The sequence below is a fragment of the Rattus norvegicus genome, chromosome 9, assembly GCF_021556685.1.
Source record: "Rattus norvegicus strain SHRSP/BbbUtx chromosome 9, alternate assembly SHRSP_T2T, whole genome shotgun sequence".
Lineage (NCBI taxonomy): Eukaryota > Metazoa > Chordata > Mammalia > Rodentia > Muridae > Rattus > Rattus norvegicus.
Window position 1 is genome coordinate 107,720,870 of NC_141542.1, and position 16,462 is coordinate 107,737,331.

General features: G+C 46.7%; 1 protein-coding gene and 1 pseudogene across 44 annotated transcripts in view; one reads left to right on the top strand and one right to left on the bottom strand.

Annotated features, from left to right (window-relative positions):
- The window catches only part of Hdac4 (histone deacetylase 4), a 246,647-nt gene that overhangs the window by 82,763 nt on the left and 147,422 nt on the right, over positions 1-16,462 (bottom strand). For 35 of the 44 annotated variants that reach the window (XM_087566928.1, XM_087566922.1, XM_087566909.1 and 32 more), the window contains 1 exon segment: positions 644-794. In XM_087566928.1, coding sequence (XP_087423054.1) covers positions 644-794 — 151 coding nt within the window. 44 annotated transcript variants of the gene reach the window in all.
- LOC120094890 (small nucleolar RNA SNORA44) lies at positions 15,027-15,166 on the top strand (annotated as a pseudogene).

The following is a 16,462-nucleotide window of genomic DNA, read 5'->3' on the forward strand; positions in this document are numbered from 1 at the left end:
ACTGAATGAATTTGCTTTTCCTTCAGTTGCTTTTGGTCATGGTTATTTCCATCACAGCAACAGGAAAGTAACTAATGAAGCCTGCACGGTAGATTTCAGTAATAATATGCCACCTGCAGCCTCTCTGCTAGGGTTAAATTGGGTTCTTCTTAGGGAGGTCAATCTTATCAGTGGGGGGAGTGGTCCTCCAAGCAGGACTGGCAACACACAGACTGTGCCCTCAGCTACAAGTACACCAATAGCCGGCACCCACTTTGGGGACACTTAGAAAACCTTTCCAAAGAAAAGAAAACACAAGGATGTCCTCAGAGTCAGAAGGTGATGTGCTTTACGGCTTTAATATTCTGTGCATCTATGAAGAGTACTGCCGAGCAGTCTGAAGATGCCTGACTCCACACGGGAGCCCCAGAATGCCCCGCACTCAGGCTGATACAGAGTCTTCCTTGACACCTGGATGAAGTCAGAAGCAGGGTCATTGGTTGGCCTCCAGACCCAATTAAAGTGACCTGAAACAATCACCCTGAAGACACTGATGACTCATGCGTGGGGTGACAAGCCCCTCCAGAGCTGCCTGGGGAAGCAGCACAGGCAACAGAGGCAGCGGGGCCAGCCCTGAGTCCTCACTGTGCCCACCAGCACTCACTCTCTTTGCCCTTCTCCTTGTTCTTGAGCTGCTGCAGCTTCTGCTCACGGTGCTGCTTCTCCAGCTCCTGCTCTTGCCGGTGCCGCTCCAGTTTCCGCTGGTGCTCCAGCAGCTCCTGCTGGTGCTTCATGGCCAGCATCTCCTGCTGCTGCTGCAGGCAGAGGAGGACAGAGGTCAGAGCCCTGGTGACCCACGGACACCCAGGAACCAGCCCACCACTCCCTGACTGGGGTTCCCAAGGTGCCATCTGTCTACCTGCCCATTCATCTAAGGTGCTACAGAGGACAAGTTGCCAAGGTTTAAAGTTCCTCTGCCCCTTTAAGGGCAAGATCACACAATAGCCTTGGATCTCTGCAGAGCACTGAAGAAGAGTAGGTGACTTTGAAAGCTGTGACTGTTCTTTGACCATGCTCCAGAGAGCAGAAATGGTGAGGCCAGCTAGGTATTTCCTTAGACATGGAAGACTCCCGAATGTCACCTCAAGTCCACATTTGTGCCACTCTGCTGCCAGAGTCCACACTGAGAGCATGCTTGCAACATACAAGGCAGGTCCAGAGGCAAGCCCAAGATTCTCAGGGTGAACGGAGAGACAATATGTGTGCCTCAGATATGCATTCATCTGAGAAATGCTGCCCACCTCAAAGCAGAATTAGTTACCAATAGGCAAAAAAGCACAGCAGGGCTGAGTCACAAACAAGCAAATCCAACAGGGTATCAGGTAAGTTCTAGAGCATGATCTGAAACATGATGAAGAAACTGGTGAGGGGAGGGAGGGGTCAGGGAGGAACGTGGGGACACTCCAGGACATGTGTCACCCACCCACAACCATGAAAATACACACCTAAAGCCTGTGTATCTCTATGTAGACATTAGAGCTCATGTTTCAAAATATGGCACATCTAATGGCGTGAAAATATAAAATCCTTGTAACAAAGAGTTAAATACAGAAGGTAAGAAGCACCACTGCAGGACTTCAAATGAATACTGTCATAAATCCTTACAAGGGGAATGAGCTGCCCATACCAAGGCTGAGGCACAAAGAAAGGAAGGGTTCTTAGACATGGTCAAATGAATGGGGAAAGCGCTCACCCCACTGGTCAGATCCCTGTCACTGGTAAAGAAGACGCTTGCCTCCAGCCTGAGCCTGACCTCTCAGGGCCTCTTTCAACCTTCACTGACTTAGCAGGTGGCTATCCTGGGGGCATGGGTATGTTTTGGTGTTGCTCCCTCATGGAATGAAGAGTGGCAAGGAGCAGTGATCAAGGAATTGGCAACCAGGTGGCCTGTAGAATTTTCTATGGATAAAAATATGACAGTGTGCCCTCACCCAGAAGGAGTGATCAATAACTAAGTATGGAAACAGTCTAGAACAGAATGTCCAGCCACTTAAGACTGTGCAGGTCACAGCACAGAATATGGCCATGACAGGAAACCAACTGAGGCTTGGGACCTTTGGAGTGCTTTTCATGTAGACCTGAATCCTACAGCCCTAGAAGGTACTTGTGATGCCAATTGGTTAACCTTGCTTGCCAACTGACTGTATCTGGAAGCTAATGAAACCCCAGGGCTCTCCTCTGAGGCATTTTCTTTTCTCCTTTTCTTCTTTTTTTGCTAGAGGGTGTGCAGCTCTGGTTGGCCTAGAACACAGATGCCTCTGCCTGCTGAGTGCAGGGTTGAAGGTGTGCACCAACATGCCTGGATTTGTGAGGGATTTCTTAATCAGGTTATTTGAAGCAGAAGGAGCCATTCTAAGTCTGGGCCACACCCAGGGTGGCAGAATACATAAAGGAGATGGAGAAGGAAACTGCTCTTGTCTGCCTGCCCTTACTCCCAGTGGCACCTGACAGTGTGCTGCTGAGACTGCTGCTCCTCTGCCGATTTTATAGCAAACTCCATCTAACAGACTGAAGACCAGGACCTCTGTGCCAGATTGGGCTTACTGAAAATCAGGGAAAAAATACAGCTCTGCTCGTTTAGAGATCCCTGACAAAGAGGGAACAGTTCAAACGAGGACATTAAGGCAAAGCAGCAGCCTAAGGAACGTTTTCATTAGGTGGGCGGACTCCTAAGCAGTTTCAATGATGGCCACATGGGAAAATAGCTAACCCTTCAACATATGCTTGACTATATGAACTAGCACACAAGTGAGCTATGTGAGGTCCAAGCATGTATGCATATATGAATGTGCAGAGGTGTGGTTTCAGTGAACATGTGTGAAGATGGCTGCACTTCACACATGGAATTTGTGCACTTCACATCTCTTATGTGGCCTCTAGCAAGGCTTTATGGAAGACAGACAGGATGTACCCAGAGATACCCAAAATGATGCTCGGTGATCATTCAAAAGAGGAGCTTAAGCCAACCTTCATGAACTGCGAATAGTACTGCATATAGCACGCCAGCTCCAGGGAGTCACCTGGAGAAGCCTCATCCTCCGCCATCCAGGAGAAAGCCAGGAGGTTAGCGCAGCAGCCACAGCTAACCCTGACACACACACACACACACACACACACACACACACACACACACACACGCGCGCGCGCGCGCGCGCGCGCGCGCCCCTCAAGGTTCATGCTTCCAGAAGTGCCCAAGCTGCACAGAAGGCCTTCTTGAACCCTCCTCTAACCACAGGCCTTGCAGCTCCCTGGTTGGATTTCTTCCCAAGACCGTCTGTCACCAGCTTCCACAGTCAACTGCAGTACCAGGTAGACTGAAGAGGTGGGACTGTAAACTGCTCTGAGTTTGTTCCAATCAATATCATAATATGCCACCTACTTAGTATGGGAAAGTCAAGTCACATCATATCAAGAATGTGATGGAAAAGTGACAGCAATTGTATAATTGTTTCCACCCCAACAATCAAACCTGTGTGGCCCAGGCATAGAATACAGGAACTGAGCCACTGAGATTACTTTTAGTAAAACATAAGAACTTCATGAGCAAAACAAACAGGGCCACCAGCTTATTCATGCCATAGGCATAATAAAAGAGGTGCTGGACTCTGTCCTGTGGGGCTATCCTGGGAGACCCAGGCAAATTCTCAGGCTATCATACCTACTAGACACCCTGGGGCTGACTTAAGCTAGCCCTAGTCCCTAGGGCAGAGATTCTAGCTCTGTTCTCACTTGTGCAACCTGCAGAGTGAGCATCCCTGGTTTTCTTAGAGCTGTCCAGTCACAACTGTGGTTGGGTGCAGCAAAGATTTACTGGGCAGAGTGAGGAGGTGGCACTCTCTGTGCCATAGGGCCTGTCTCTGTAGACTTGCAAGGGCTTTCCTGAGAAAATCAGTTACTTCTACAAACATGTTCACTAAGAAGATTCATGTGGCAAAGGCCATTTGCACCCAGGTGTATGGCAGATTAACTGGAGAGGGTACAGGAATTTCCCCATAACAGCTCAGAAAAAGGAGAACTTGAAAGACTGTGTCCAGGCCTGCCCAGACCCTACAGTGGGTACCTTTTCCACAGAAAGGCCACTTGCAGAAAGCCTAACACTGTGCCCAGCAACAGTGGGTGCAGGGGGGAGCCAGTGAAGGCCAACAGACTCCTGGCTCTCTTGTTTATATTTCAAACAGCCACTAAAATGGCCTCTAAAGTGGCCCTCTGCCCTGAGCTGGCACCATGCTTCAACAGACTGTGAGGTGACATAGCAGGAAGGAAAGATGGGCAGGCCAGCTGCGTGGCCTGGCTTGATCTGTCCTCATAGAAGCACTGCACACTTGCTACCTGCCTTCCCCATGCTTCCACTGGGCAGTAGTACTGTCCCACAATGAAACCAAATGACAAGGCGTGTGAAGACACTCTGAAGGTCTGATAAGAGGTTGGTATGGGTACTTCTACTCCTTTATCTTGAGTCTGTTTCTGAAAGACATCCCCTAAAGAGGACAGCGTCTTACAGCGGATAGCTGAAAGTCAAGAGGAAGTTATCAGGGAACTAGCCGGATGGATGGGGTGAGGGACCAAACCCAAGAGATTTACAGCATCAAAATTGCATCGTCATTTGGCTACCCTTCTTGCTAGCAGTCAGTATAGATAGGTTTAAAGACAGGATCTCGGCTCCTCCCACTCAATGGCATTGAACCATGAATCCGGCTCCAGGACTTACAATAACTTCAGGCTGGTAACATTTTTCTATTCTTTATATAAAATCAAACTATAACACCTTGCACTAAAAGTAAAGGCATGAAGGTTAAGTCACATCCTCTATTAGCTTCAGTCCAAGAGACTCTTCCCAATCATTCTAGGGAAATCCCAGTGTGAGGACAGAGCCACATACCCATGGACTATAGGGCTGCCAGAATAACATGTGTAGGGTCAAAGAGTGCTTAAAGGTATGGTGATGGTGTCCACAGGTGATGCTCCCTCAATGGGTCACTAGGCAACTGGCATCAGGTTAACTCTTTACCTGCTGAAATCACCTTCAGAAAGCAAACATGGCAGCATTTTGAAAATAATAGTGTAATTAGTTTATAATCATCCATTCCAAGAAGCAGCCCTACATAACTAGCCCTGCTCAGAGTCCCCCAACTCAGGCGCACAGAGTGGGTCACTGCTGAAGAGTCTCACAGTTCCTCCCTTAGTTTCCTGTTACAGTCACGAAGACATGCAAACCTGAAATTCAAGAGGCACAGATTACAAGTAATGACCAGCTTCCCAAAGACACTCCACAACAATGCTTCTGGTCCTGTGTGAGTGTCACAACATCTTGAAGTCATGTTGCTAGCCAGGGCAGAAAGAACTAATCAGATCTGTGCTCCTCAGCCCGTCACCATAGAACTCTGGCAGTGACCCTCTGTGCCCCAGGCCCTTGGAACCTACTTTCTTTCCTTTCTCTGACCACACACAATATGTTACAAGGATCTTCCTCGTTGGCTTCCCAAGGGTAGGGACTGTACTGTCTAGGGAGAAGACACCATTGAGTGTAGAATCCAGACCATAATAACAAGTCTTCTGGAAGGGTTGACTTTACCCATGGGTAAAACTTAGCTATCTGTACTTAGTAACTCACCACCATACCCAAGACTCTGCCATGGTAGAGGGAGAACTGCTGAGAGGAGATCACATCACCAAAGGAAAGTTTAAAATGAGGTGACCAAAGTGTGGTGGCCTGAGTGAGAACAGGCTCATGTATTTGAATACTTGGTCCCCAGTCCGTGGAACTGTTTGGGAAGGATTAGAAAGTGTGCCACTAGGGGCAGGCTTTGAGATTCCAAAAGCAGTCTCTTGATATCAAGTCTCTTGATATAAAAGTGACTGCAGTGGGAACAGGAAATTCTTTTGTAGAAAAAGTACAGAAATTCTTCTATAAATTGCCTTGGTCATGGTGTCTTAGCATAGTCACAGAAAAGAAAGACACATAGACTAATTTTTCTAAGAAACAAAAACAAAACCAGCAACAGCAGCCCCACTATTCTAACCAGAACTTAAACCAGGTTCACTTTTGAGCCACACTCTTATCCCAAACTTAGTTTAATTGACCCCCAACTTTTAAACGTATTAGACATTCAATTTACTAGACATTTTTTTTCAGTGTAAACCCAATCGGACTTTTCAAAAGTAAACAAAAATGAAAGCTTTCTATGCTAAAGGTCTGATGCTGAGGACGGGTGTTCATCCACTGCTCCAGCAGGGCAGCGAATCTTCTGGGTCTCTAGGAAGCTCCCATTATCCCTACTGATTACTGACCAGCCAATCAGAAGAGGTTACAATCAAGCTCAAGTTTCCTAACACATGGTACTAACACCATAATGCTGCTCACAGCATTGCTCAAACACCAACCTTTCTGGCCCAGCCTCAACAGAACTCAAGCTGAAGCAAAGGCCATGTAGGAAGCTGTTTTGTAGACCTGAGGGGTAATTCTTGACCCTAATATTCCCAGGGCTGGAATTTCAGGTACTGTGTGTGAGTCTGTATGTGTGTGTCCTACAGCCACATGTGCCCAGCTGATTTAAAAGGCACATAGACTTTAACATAAGGGATGACCCTCACAGCAAGACTTCTTTTCAAAGGTGTGTGTTAGTTACTTTTCTCATTATTTTGACAAAATATTGGACAAAAGTATCTTAAGTATGTATTTGGACTCAAGAGTTGGTGTGCTGGATAGTTCTATGTCAACTTGACACAAGGTAAAATCATTTGAGATGAGGGAATCTCAATTGAGAAAATGCTTTCATAACAGTTGAGTTGTAGACAGCCTGTAGGGCATTTTCTTAATTAGTGATTGATGGGGGAGGGCCCAGCCCATTGTGGGTGGTGCCATCCCTGGGCTGGTAGTCAGATTAATTTCTCGTTTTCATTCAGTCCAGGACCCCAGTCTATGGAACAGTGTTGTCCATATTTAGGGTTTATCTTCCCACCTCAATTAACCCAATCTAGAATGCTAAGACATGTCATATGTTTGTCTCCTAGGTAATTCTAGCAGGTCCTGTCAAGTTGACAATATTAAAAAGGCAAGGGTGTTTTTCTGACTAGAAGTAATACCAAGGAGCTGGAGAGAGAGATGGTTCAGCAGTTAAGAGCACTGGGTGCTCTTCCAGAGGATACCAGTTCAATTCCCAGCATCTATACAGCAGCTAACCACTGTCTATAACTCCAGTTCCAGGGCTTCTGACACACTTGCACAGACACACATGCAGGCAAAACACCAATGAATATAAAATGAAAATAAATTATATGTAAGAAAGTAATAGCAAATGTGAAATTAAGAATAAGTAAATCACCTACAGTTGATCACCAGGAAATCTAGCTCAGCAATACAGAAACTCTAGACTTAAACCAGACTCAAACTACCCATAGACACTGGGCCAACTTCCTCACGTCAGTACGTCTCAAAAAAAAAAAAATATTGTGTGGTTTTGTGTAAAGGCTTGGTATAACTGGGTAAGCATACCCAGTATTTTCAATGAAAGCTGGTTCCTGACCCATTTTGACAGCTAGGGAGAGACTCTAACATCCAGCAGCCTGACCTGTGTGGTCTGGAGAACGTTCTACAACAGCTATGCTTGTCGTTTTGGATGAGTGACTTCAATAAGCGTAGAGCAAGCAAAAGATCACGATAAACAGCAAGTGGTAGATAGCTAGGAACAACAGACAGACAGACAGACAGACAGACAGACAGACAGACAGACAGACTGTAAAAGACTATCACACTAGACATGCACAGCACTAGCAGAGAAGACTACAGACTGAGAGAGCAGAAGAAAGGTAATGTCAGATTGGAGGCTTATAACCAGCAGGCCTAAGTCACTGGGAAAACCCCACCAAGGCAGGCACCAGGAGTTCCCAGGTTAGAATGTCTCTTGTAGAGCAAAGTGTCCCTTCCCTTCTGGTGAGGCTTCCAATAAAATGATCAGCAACAGACAGATTCATCAAATCCTACTCATATCCAGCAGAAACCAACTGGAGTGGTTGAGATAGTCAGTGGGAGTTCCTGGTTGTGCTTTCTCAATGGCTGAACTTCCAGCTTCCTGTTCCCACTGCAGGCACTTTTACATCAGGAGACAAACAACAGTAGCCTCCTCTGCAAAAGGCTTTCCTCCTGGCTGTTCCCAGCACAATGTTTTATGCTCCTTGTCACAGAACTGGGGGTGGGAGGGTCAGCTTATCTCCAGACAAGGGATACTTTCAGACTTATATGCTTGAGTCTGAAATGGGGAAGAGAACACCACTTCCAGAGCCAGTTTTTTAGTGAGTTCTAATAGTACAAGATAATTTACCAATAAAATGTACACTATATATGCCCTCCCATGTAGGGGGTATGGCTGCCTTCATGCTTCCTAGAGTGAATTATGCACTGATCTTGCTGCCACAGACTAATTCTGGCCATGATACCTTCAGTCCTCACTCTTTGGGTACCAGCAGGGCCAGAAAGCTGTCAGTGAATCCGGGATAGTCACACAGCTGATGGCCAAAGTCAAAAAGAGTAGCTAGAGAAGGGTCACTGCCAGCTCTGCTAGTTCTCCTTGACATATGCCAGACAGACCCAGTTAGGCTAAATGTCATATTTAACATGTTAACCTCAAGGACTAGAGGAAGAGAATGAGAGTTGCCACCCTGTAGATGGGAGCTACCAGGAATAGGCCAGCTAGCAAGGGCAATTAACAGTTCAGGCCCTATGGGCATGAACCCACTTTTCCCACCACTACCACTGTGGGACTCAAGCCAAGCTAAGGAAATGCATGATCCTTCTTCCCTCTCAATGTTGCACACACAGTTTAGCTGCAGATAAACCATGTTCAAGATTGTGTGTGGCTGTGATGGTGCAGACTATACCAGCTCCCAAGCAGCTTGTCCTGGAGTACAGCTGGCCTGTTCTTAAGCCGTCCATGTTGTACAAGGCCCATTGGTCTATCCAGATGTAGACAAACAACTCTCTTACCATCTACCTTCATGTTATTACCATCTTACCATCTCTTTCCACCTACCTTCATGTTATTAAAAAGTTAACACTGGATAAAGTGAGGGTAAATCAAGCGCATCTTGAAGAGTAAAATCCAAGTATGGGCAAACTGTGAGAAGGAAGAGGTAAGAAGGGGACAACCAGAATGCTGTGGTAAATCCTGTCTGTGTTGATGGACCTAGATATTTATTTCCTTACAGCTACCAAAGCTCAATGTGCTATTCTGTAGCTTTATTTAAAGATGCCCAGAGAGCCTTTAAGGCAGAATCTCATGTGCTTTCCTGAGATAAGATATGCTTTTTTACTCAAATATACTAACAGCATGAGCGTGGACCTGCTGACTGGCAGGATGTGTGTTGTTTGTCCATGGTTTGTAATGGAGCATTTGGGATTAAAATGTCCAGGGCTCTCAATGAGAAACCCTTTTTATCTCCACTGGACCAAGTGGCTCAGATCCAAAGGCAACCTCATCACAGCACCCTGGAAACGATTCATTCTTCCAGGCACACTCAGCACTGAGCCACACCCCCATGGTCTGAGCCCATACACTCAAGTGGTAAGAAGACCAGCAGGTGCACTGTCCATCCGGAAGGTCTAAGGATATAAGGCAAGTGCCAACAGTGGAGCCTGTGCCAGAGTTGGTATAGGAGGTATCCCGTGGGCCAGACAATAGATACAGGGTGTCAAGAATAACGGAGGTAGTCAGGAAGAAACAACAGGAGTCGTCTAAGGGCAGAGACCCAAAGCAACACAGCAGCCTTCGTGTGTTCGTTCTCTCTCTCTCTCTCTCTCTCTCTCTCTCTCTCTCTCTCTCTCTGTGTGTGTGTGTGTGTGTGTGCATGTGTGTGCGCGCGCATGTGAGAGACTGTGCACCTCCTGGAGTATACAGCTCTTCTACCCCATCTATCAATAGCCAGACTCCCAACTTTTCCTTCAAGCTTTAGCTCAGCACTGCACTCTTCTGGCCATGGCACCTTAGGTACCAGCAGGGCCTAGCCTTCAAAATACTAATACACAGAGGGTGCCAGTGAACCTGGGATAGCCACACAACTGATGGCCAGAGTCAGCACAGAGTAGACAGTGTTAGTTGCTTTTGTCTTACCATATTCAAGGTTCTATGAAGAGTATCAACTTCTACTGTTAGCTCGTTAACAGTAAGCTAACAGTAGCTTGTCTTGTCTGCAGACACCTCAACCCAGAGGAGAAAGCAGAGCTAAAAGACACTTGGGAAACACAAAGCCTAGTGCTCAGGAGCCAGAGCTCCTGGCACAAATGAGGTATAGTCAGGATGGCATCAGAGTGGCCATCAATGCTCTTGAGTAGAAGGTGAACTTGAACCCCAGGTGCAGGAATGATCTGCATAACTTCTTCGGGCTAATAAAGCTGACCAGGTAATGAAGACCATGACTTCCCAGTATCAGGCAGGGGCATAGGGTCCTTCCCTACCATGAATAGGGTTGCAAGCAACATGCCCTGGGCTTCTTGGAACAAGTAGTGTAAAGGTTAATCTTCACTGGTAACTTGGTAAGAAGCACCAAGGAAACAACCCTGGGTGCATCTGTAAGGCTGTTTCCAGAAACACCCTTAACAGATGGGCCCTGGGCTGGGGCCCCAGATTATAAAAGGAAAAAAAAAAACAAAAAACAAAAAACCAAGTGGTAAACATCAAAATTGATCTCTCTCTGATCCTGACGGATTCAGAAATAACCAGCCACTTCATGCTTTTGCCACCATGCCTCACTGAGCACCGACTGTATCAGACTGTATCCCCTTTTCAGCTGTGAGGTGAAATGAACCCTTTCTCCCTCAAGTTGGGGTTATTCAGTTCTGGTCACAGTACTGAGTAAAGTAACTATCACTACCAGGGTCATACAACCAAGTTCCCTTTCTCTGGAGTTGGCCACCTGAGCTTGAGCACTGGTCTGCTGCTTAGACTATAAAGATTTTGGAGGCTGGGGCATGGGAAGGAGCACTCTGATGCTGCTGCTCCTTCAGAGAGGCTGTGGTCTTGGCTGACAGGAAGATAGCAGTAGGATGTAAGTCAGGACTCTGCAGAGGCGGCTGCCTAGAGCTCAGAGCAGGGACTGTCCCACAGGGCCAGGAGGGTCTCAGATCTAAGCTGTGGAAATTTCAGTTAATTCAGAAGAAAATAGAAGGAAACATTTTTGTCTGCAGATAACATGAGTAACCCAGAAAAAGAAATCACTATCAGAAAACTCTATTTGTTACTCTAGATTACATGTAAGAATGAAGTCCAGGGCTCGTCTATACACTGGCAGTAAGTGAGCGTGAAAAAAAAATGCAGAAAGATTTATTCACAATAAAGACAAAAATAGAATACGTTCCAGATTAAACATTTATAAGCATTAAGGGAAAAATAAAACCAATTTACTAGGGTAGAAATATAAATAAACAAATAACTTGTTTCTCACGTACAAATTTAATACTAGGAAGCCATTACCCAACAATCCTGGCATAATTGTGGGGACATCATGAGAACGGTTGTGAAGTTCATCATGGAAGAGAAACAGGCCCGACAAGCCCAGCAAACTCTTGGCAGAGGGACATGGTGTGGAGAGATGGGCAGTCATTCTAATGTCTATGTGGGTACCATCGGAGCTGCACTGTGCCAGCGTAAGAATGTAGCAAGGGAACAAGCTAGAAACAGTCACAGACATGTAAATGGGACACATGAGAGGGAACAGAAGTGGCATTTTTAATCTGTTCAGAAAGCACATTTGATTCATGATAGGAAAAGTAGGTGACTACTCTGTATCAAGTGAGAATGAAGAGCGGAGGCTGGAATAATGTCCTTATTCATAAAGAGCACTCCTACACCTACAAGAAACGACCAGCACTGCAAGTGAAAACAGAACAGAGAATCATAGAAGAAATGCAGACAGCCATGAGGCCCACAGAGAAGGCTGAGAACACTGGCAGTTAGCGATGTGCAGGCCATGTGCTAGCTAACTTTCTACCAACTTTACATAGGTTAGGAGTCATCTAAGAGGAGGGAACCCTAGCCGAGAAAATGCCTCCATAATACTGGACTGTAGGCAAGCCTGTAGCACATTTCTTTAAAGAATGATTGATATAGGATGTGAGTGGGACCATCCTTGGGCTGGTGTTCCTGGGTGTGTAAGAAAGGAGGCTGAGCAAGCCATCAGGAACAAGCCACTAAGCAGCATCCCTCCACGGCCTCTGCCTCAGCTCCTGCCTCCAGGTTCCCAGTGTAAGTTCCTGTTCTGCCTTCCTTCAGTGATAGAATATGGATGTGGAAACATGAGCCATATAAAATCTGTCCTCCCCAGCTTGCTTTTGGTCATGGTGTTTCTGCATTGCAATAGTAACAATCCTGACTAAGACATGCAGGAGATGTGGGAGAGGATAGTGAGGTCAATGAAGGAAGGACAGATGGAGAGGTGGCCATTGCTATCACATTGTAGTACCCGCCCCACAGCAAGCCCCTGTGGCCCAGGGTCTGTGTCATAGCAGTGTGGATGCTCTTCTCTGCTTGCTCCTAGCAGAATGGATGTTCTCTAAACCTTTCATTGCCTCCCAGCCAGCCTCTCAGGATGCTCTATGTCTAGGATACGCAGGATGCTCTGGCAGCTTCTAAGTAAGTTCATCTAGGAAAGTCAGTTTCTGTGTCACTCATTCTAGAGTATCCGGTGCCTCCTCAGGTGGGGGACTGGATTTACATGGGAAACTCAATAATGGAAAAGGGAAGCTGAGTCAGGGCTCATCCGAACAGTACATGTAGCCAGTCACCATAATTAAACATTTAATTCTTTAACCAAAGGGACAGGTTAGAAGGGGCAGTGTGTACATGCACATTCAGGATGGAGTAAGTAAGCAACCTTCTCCCAGAGGAGGGAACTGCTGTACCAAGTCCTAATGGAGAGCAAGGCTGGCCATGTGCCCAGGTCAACTCTGGGGCCTGAAGGCTCTGTGGAGAAGGAAAGGGGCAGGGCCCAAGGCTATCTTGCTAACCCTGAACTACTTTTCAAATATAAATACTCGAACGTGCATTTCTTTGGTTAAAAAAGTACTTTTAAATACTAAAAATAATACTGAAAACCCACAAAGTGGGTATTCTGGGCCACTCTCTTGATTTTCCATGCCACCTGGGTCTGAAACAGCGACAGCCTCTATAAGGGCAATTCTAGCTAATGACACAGCACCGCCTCTCCATTCAGCCACCCCATCCGCCTCAGGCTGGGGAGAAATGAGCAGAAGAGTGGGGTTTGCAGCAGTGATAGGGCGATTCTGAGAATTACAACCCCTGGAAAGACCTTGTTTACCCCAAATTACCAACTGAAGTTTTACTTTAAAAACTACTCCTGTTCCAATTATAAATTCTATTCAAATTGACTGATGATTTAATGACATTAATTAGATTGTGTGTTCAAAAAATCTGTCTGACAAACACCACTGCCAAGTGTCGTTGACAATATGACGGCATGAGGAGAGTTTAAACCGTCAAAACAAAAGATTGCTAATGCAAGGACACAATTACACCGTCTCTAAAGGCTTTTTTTGATCTCAATTTTAATGAAAAAAAAATGATTAGAACACAAAGGAAAAATGTAACCTTGAATTTCTATAATTCTCAGGTTCTGTCCCAGAGGCCAGCTCTGAAGTTAGATTTCTGGCTTATGGCATCTCTTCTAGAGTCTAGAAATGTGGGGTAGAGGAGCACATTGCTAGGGGCTCACCTGGGCTGACACTAGATGTCTAAGTGCTAAGTGACCGGCCAGAGAAGTGCACCCTGGCTGAGGGGATCCTAATTCAAGGGTCTTCTTTATCCTTCTTGCTCCTTTCCTGAAAACTCACAAAGGTAAGGAGGTTTATTTCTGAGACTCCCACTGTTCAAATCATGGGAATACCTTTAATCAACTGACAGAACAAGAACACAACTGACTATTCACTACACCTGCTGGAGTGCCCACTGCACATCCGGTTCTATCTGCCTGTCACGCTGCATGCTGCTGACAAGGATCATGTGTACAAACAGCTGTGGCTAGGAATGCTCAATGGATAGGACAGGTAAACCATAGTTCAGCAGAGCTCCCTAGTCTATCTTTGGCCAGGGTCTAGACTGGGTCTGGAGGAAAGCCAGTGCATGCATAGGTATGGCTAGTTCTGAGGTACAGTACAGTAAGGGCGTGTCCAGCTCAGGTCCACCGCCCTGAACCTGTGTCTCACAGCACAGGGCTCACTCTACCATTTTCTAGCTTTTGGTCTGATCTTTACTTGTACCACCCAAAAGTCCTGAATTAGCATAGGTGAATCCCTGGCAGAGCTCCTTTGTATACAGAGCCAGCTTCCAGAGAGGGACTCAGGCCCAGAAACTTGGCTACAGAACCAGCCTCTGGGACAGGAACTCCAAAGCACAGCAAAAAACTCACTGGTACAGGACAGTGATCATCCTACAGGCCTGTCCAGAGGTGCAATGCAGCATCAAGACCTGGAAGCACAGCTAAGGGACAGACTATGAACTTTTAAAAACAGCGAGAAGGGGCCATGATGGCATTGGGTCAGGAAGCTGCTATGGAGGAGCTGTGAGGGGTGGCCACATAAAACACAGAAAATGCTAAGACTTTGGGGTTAAATTGCTTTTGCAGAGGCACAGATATGTGAGTCTATGGCCCATGTTGAGAATAAGGCAGCAGCCTGGTGAGGTGGCACTCAGTCAGCTGGCACATCAGGGTCACTGGGTGCCATTGCCTAAAATGACTTCTACGCTTTCCTGCTGGCACGTGGCCAGTGCCTGAGGCCAGCCTGAAACACCTAGCTCCTAGTCCTGGAAAATGGGTGCCATGGGAGGTGGGCATGGCCAGCTTCAGCAAAGTGCTGGACAATTGTCAGCGAGGCTTTCTTTCCTAGGTCAGTTGTTGCCCTCTCCCACCAGGCAGAAAGGACTCAAGGATGAAGAGCCTGGTCCTGGTAGAGTCAGTCCTTAACTAGCCCACTCCACACCTAAGAGCATGGAGAGCAATGGCCCCACATCCCCGGACACTTAAGAGAGCAACCACCCTCCAACTGCATGCCAGAGTAACGGAGAGACTTTGACAGCCCAGGTTATCACAGTGCCTGCTGTTGCCACTCAGCTCTCCTATATGTTTTTCCACTGGAGTTATGAGCTGCCTGTCCTTCTGTCCTGTGGTATTCAAAACAAACTTTCCTTCTGCAGTGTGCACTTGGGCGGTTCTTGGAAGAGTGAGGAGACAGCCTGTCAGCCTCTGCTCATTAACCTAAGGACCATGTGACCAGTGAGGTGGCCATCTTGTGATTTGGTCTGCATTATTTGTTGGAAAAATGCCACAAGAAGATCACACTGGGATTTAGAAGTTTCTGGCTAATACTTAGCCAGGTAGCCTTTTGTGGCCAGATTGGTCTACAAAGAGAAACAGCATTTTGGAAAAGTGAAATACCTTTGTAACCTAACATGCAATTGGTTCAATAAAGACTTCAAATTTCAAAAAAAAAAAAAAAAGAGAGAGCAACCACCACAATACCAACGCCCCCAGCCTTCTTATAGGCAGCTCTTAGAGCCCAGAGTGAGGCTTCTAGATCCTCTTTTCTCACAAGGCCCAAGCAGGACAATGTTCTCAGCACACACATTCCTGAAAGGGAACCTAGAGCTGCTCTCGGGCCTGTTCACCAGGGCAGGCAGAGCTCTGCTATCTAAACCAGGGAAGAACCTTGTGTAGCCCTTCAGCAATCCCCAGTACAGGACACTCCCATGGCTTATGAGACTGGTCTAGTGACGGCAGCATGGTAGAGTGGTTAGTACTAATCCAAGTCCAGGGGTCCTAGATGCTGGGACTCTATCTTGGTCCTGTTCTCTTGGGTGGGCAAGGTGGCTCTGGGAAAGTTGCTCCTGTGGAGTGGCTAGACTAGGACAGAGATGTCTGACTACACCCTCCAGGTAGGCCTCAGATGAGAATACCCTGACCAACACAGTGCAATCACATGACACTCAGGGCAGGACCCAGTGGCTGCTCCTGAATCCCTTACCCATAGAGAACCCTGTTTGTTGTTGAAGCTATGATGTATGGCATGACTCTCTTACACAGCTGTGAGCGACTTGAACAGCTCGTGTGGGACGCTTTTTGCTTTACTGTGACAACTGCAAACGTTTCTACAGGACAGTGTGGCTCGACATGGGTCTCAGTGGAGAGATTCCCGGCCTGTCGGCTTCGCCATGTATCTACATGCCACTCTTGTAGGTTTCTCTTCAGGTTACTTCATCTGAAATTCTGGGATCAGATTAAATAGCTGTAGAGAGTAGGCATTAAAAAGGTCTTCACTAACAGTTTTTTTTTTTTTAACTTGTTCTTTTTTGGGGGAGGGGGAAGGGGAAGGGATTGTCTCAGGGAGAAATCTGAGAAAAACACAGTAAACCCTGAATCCTCT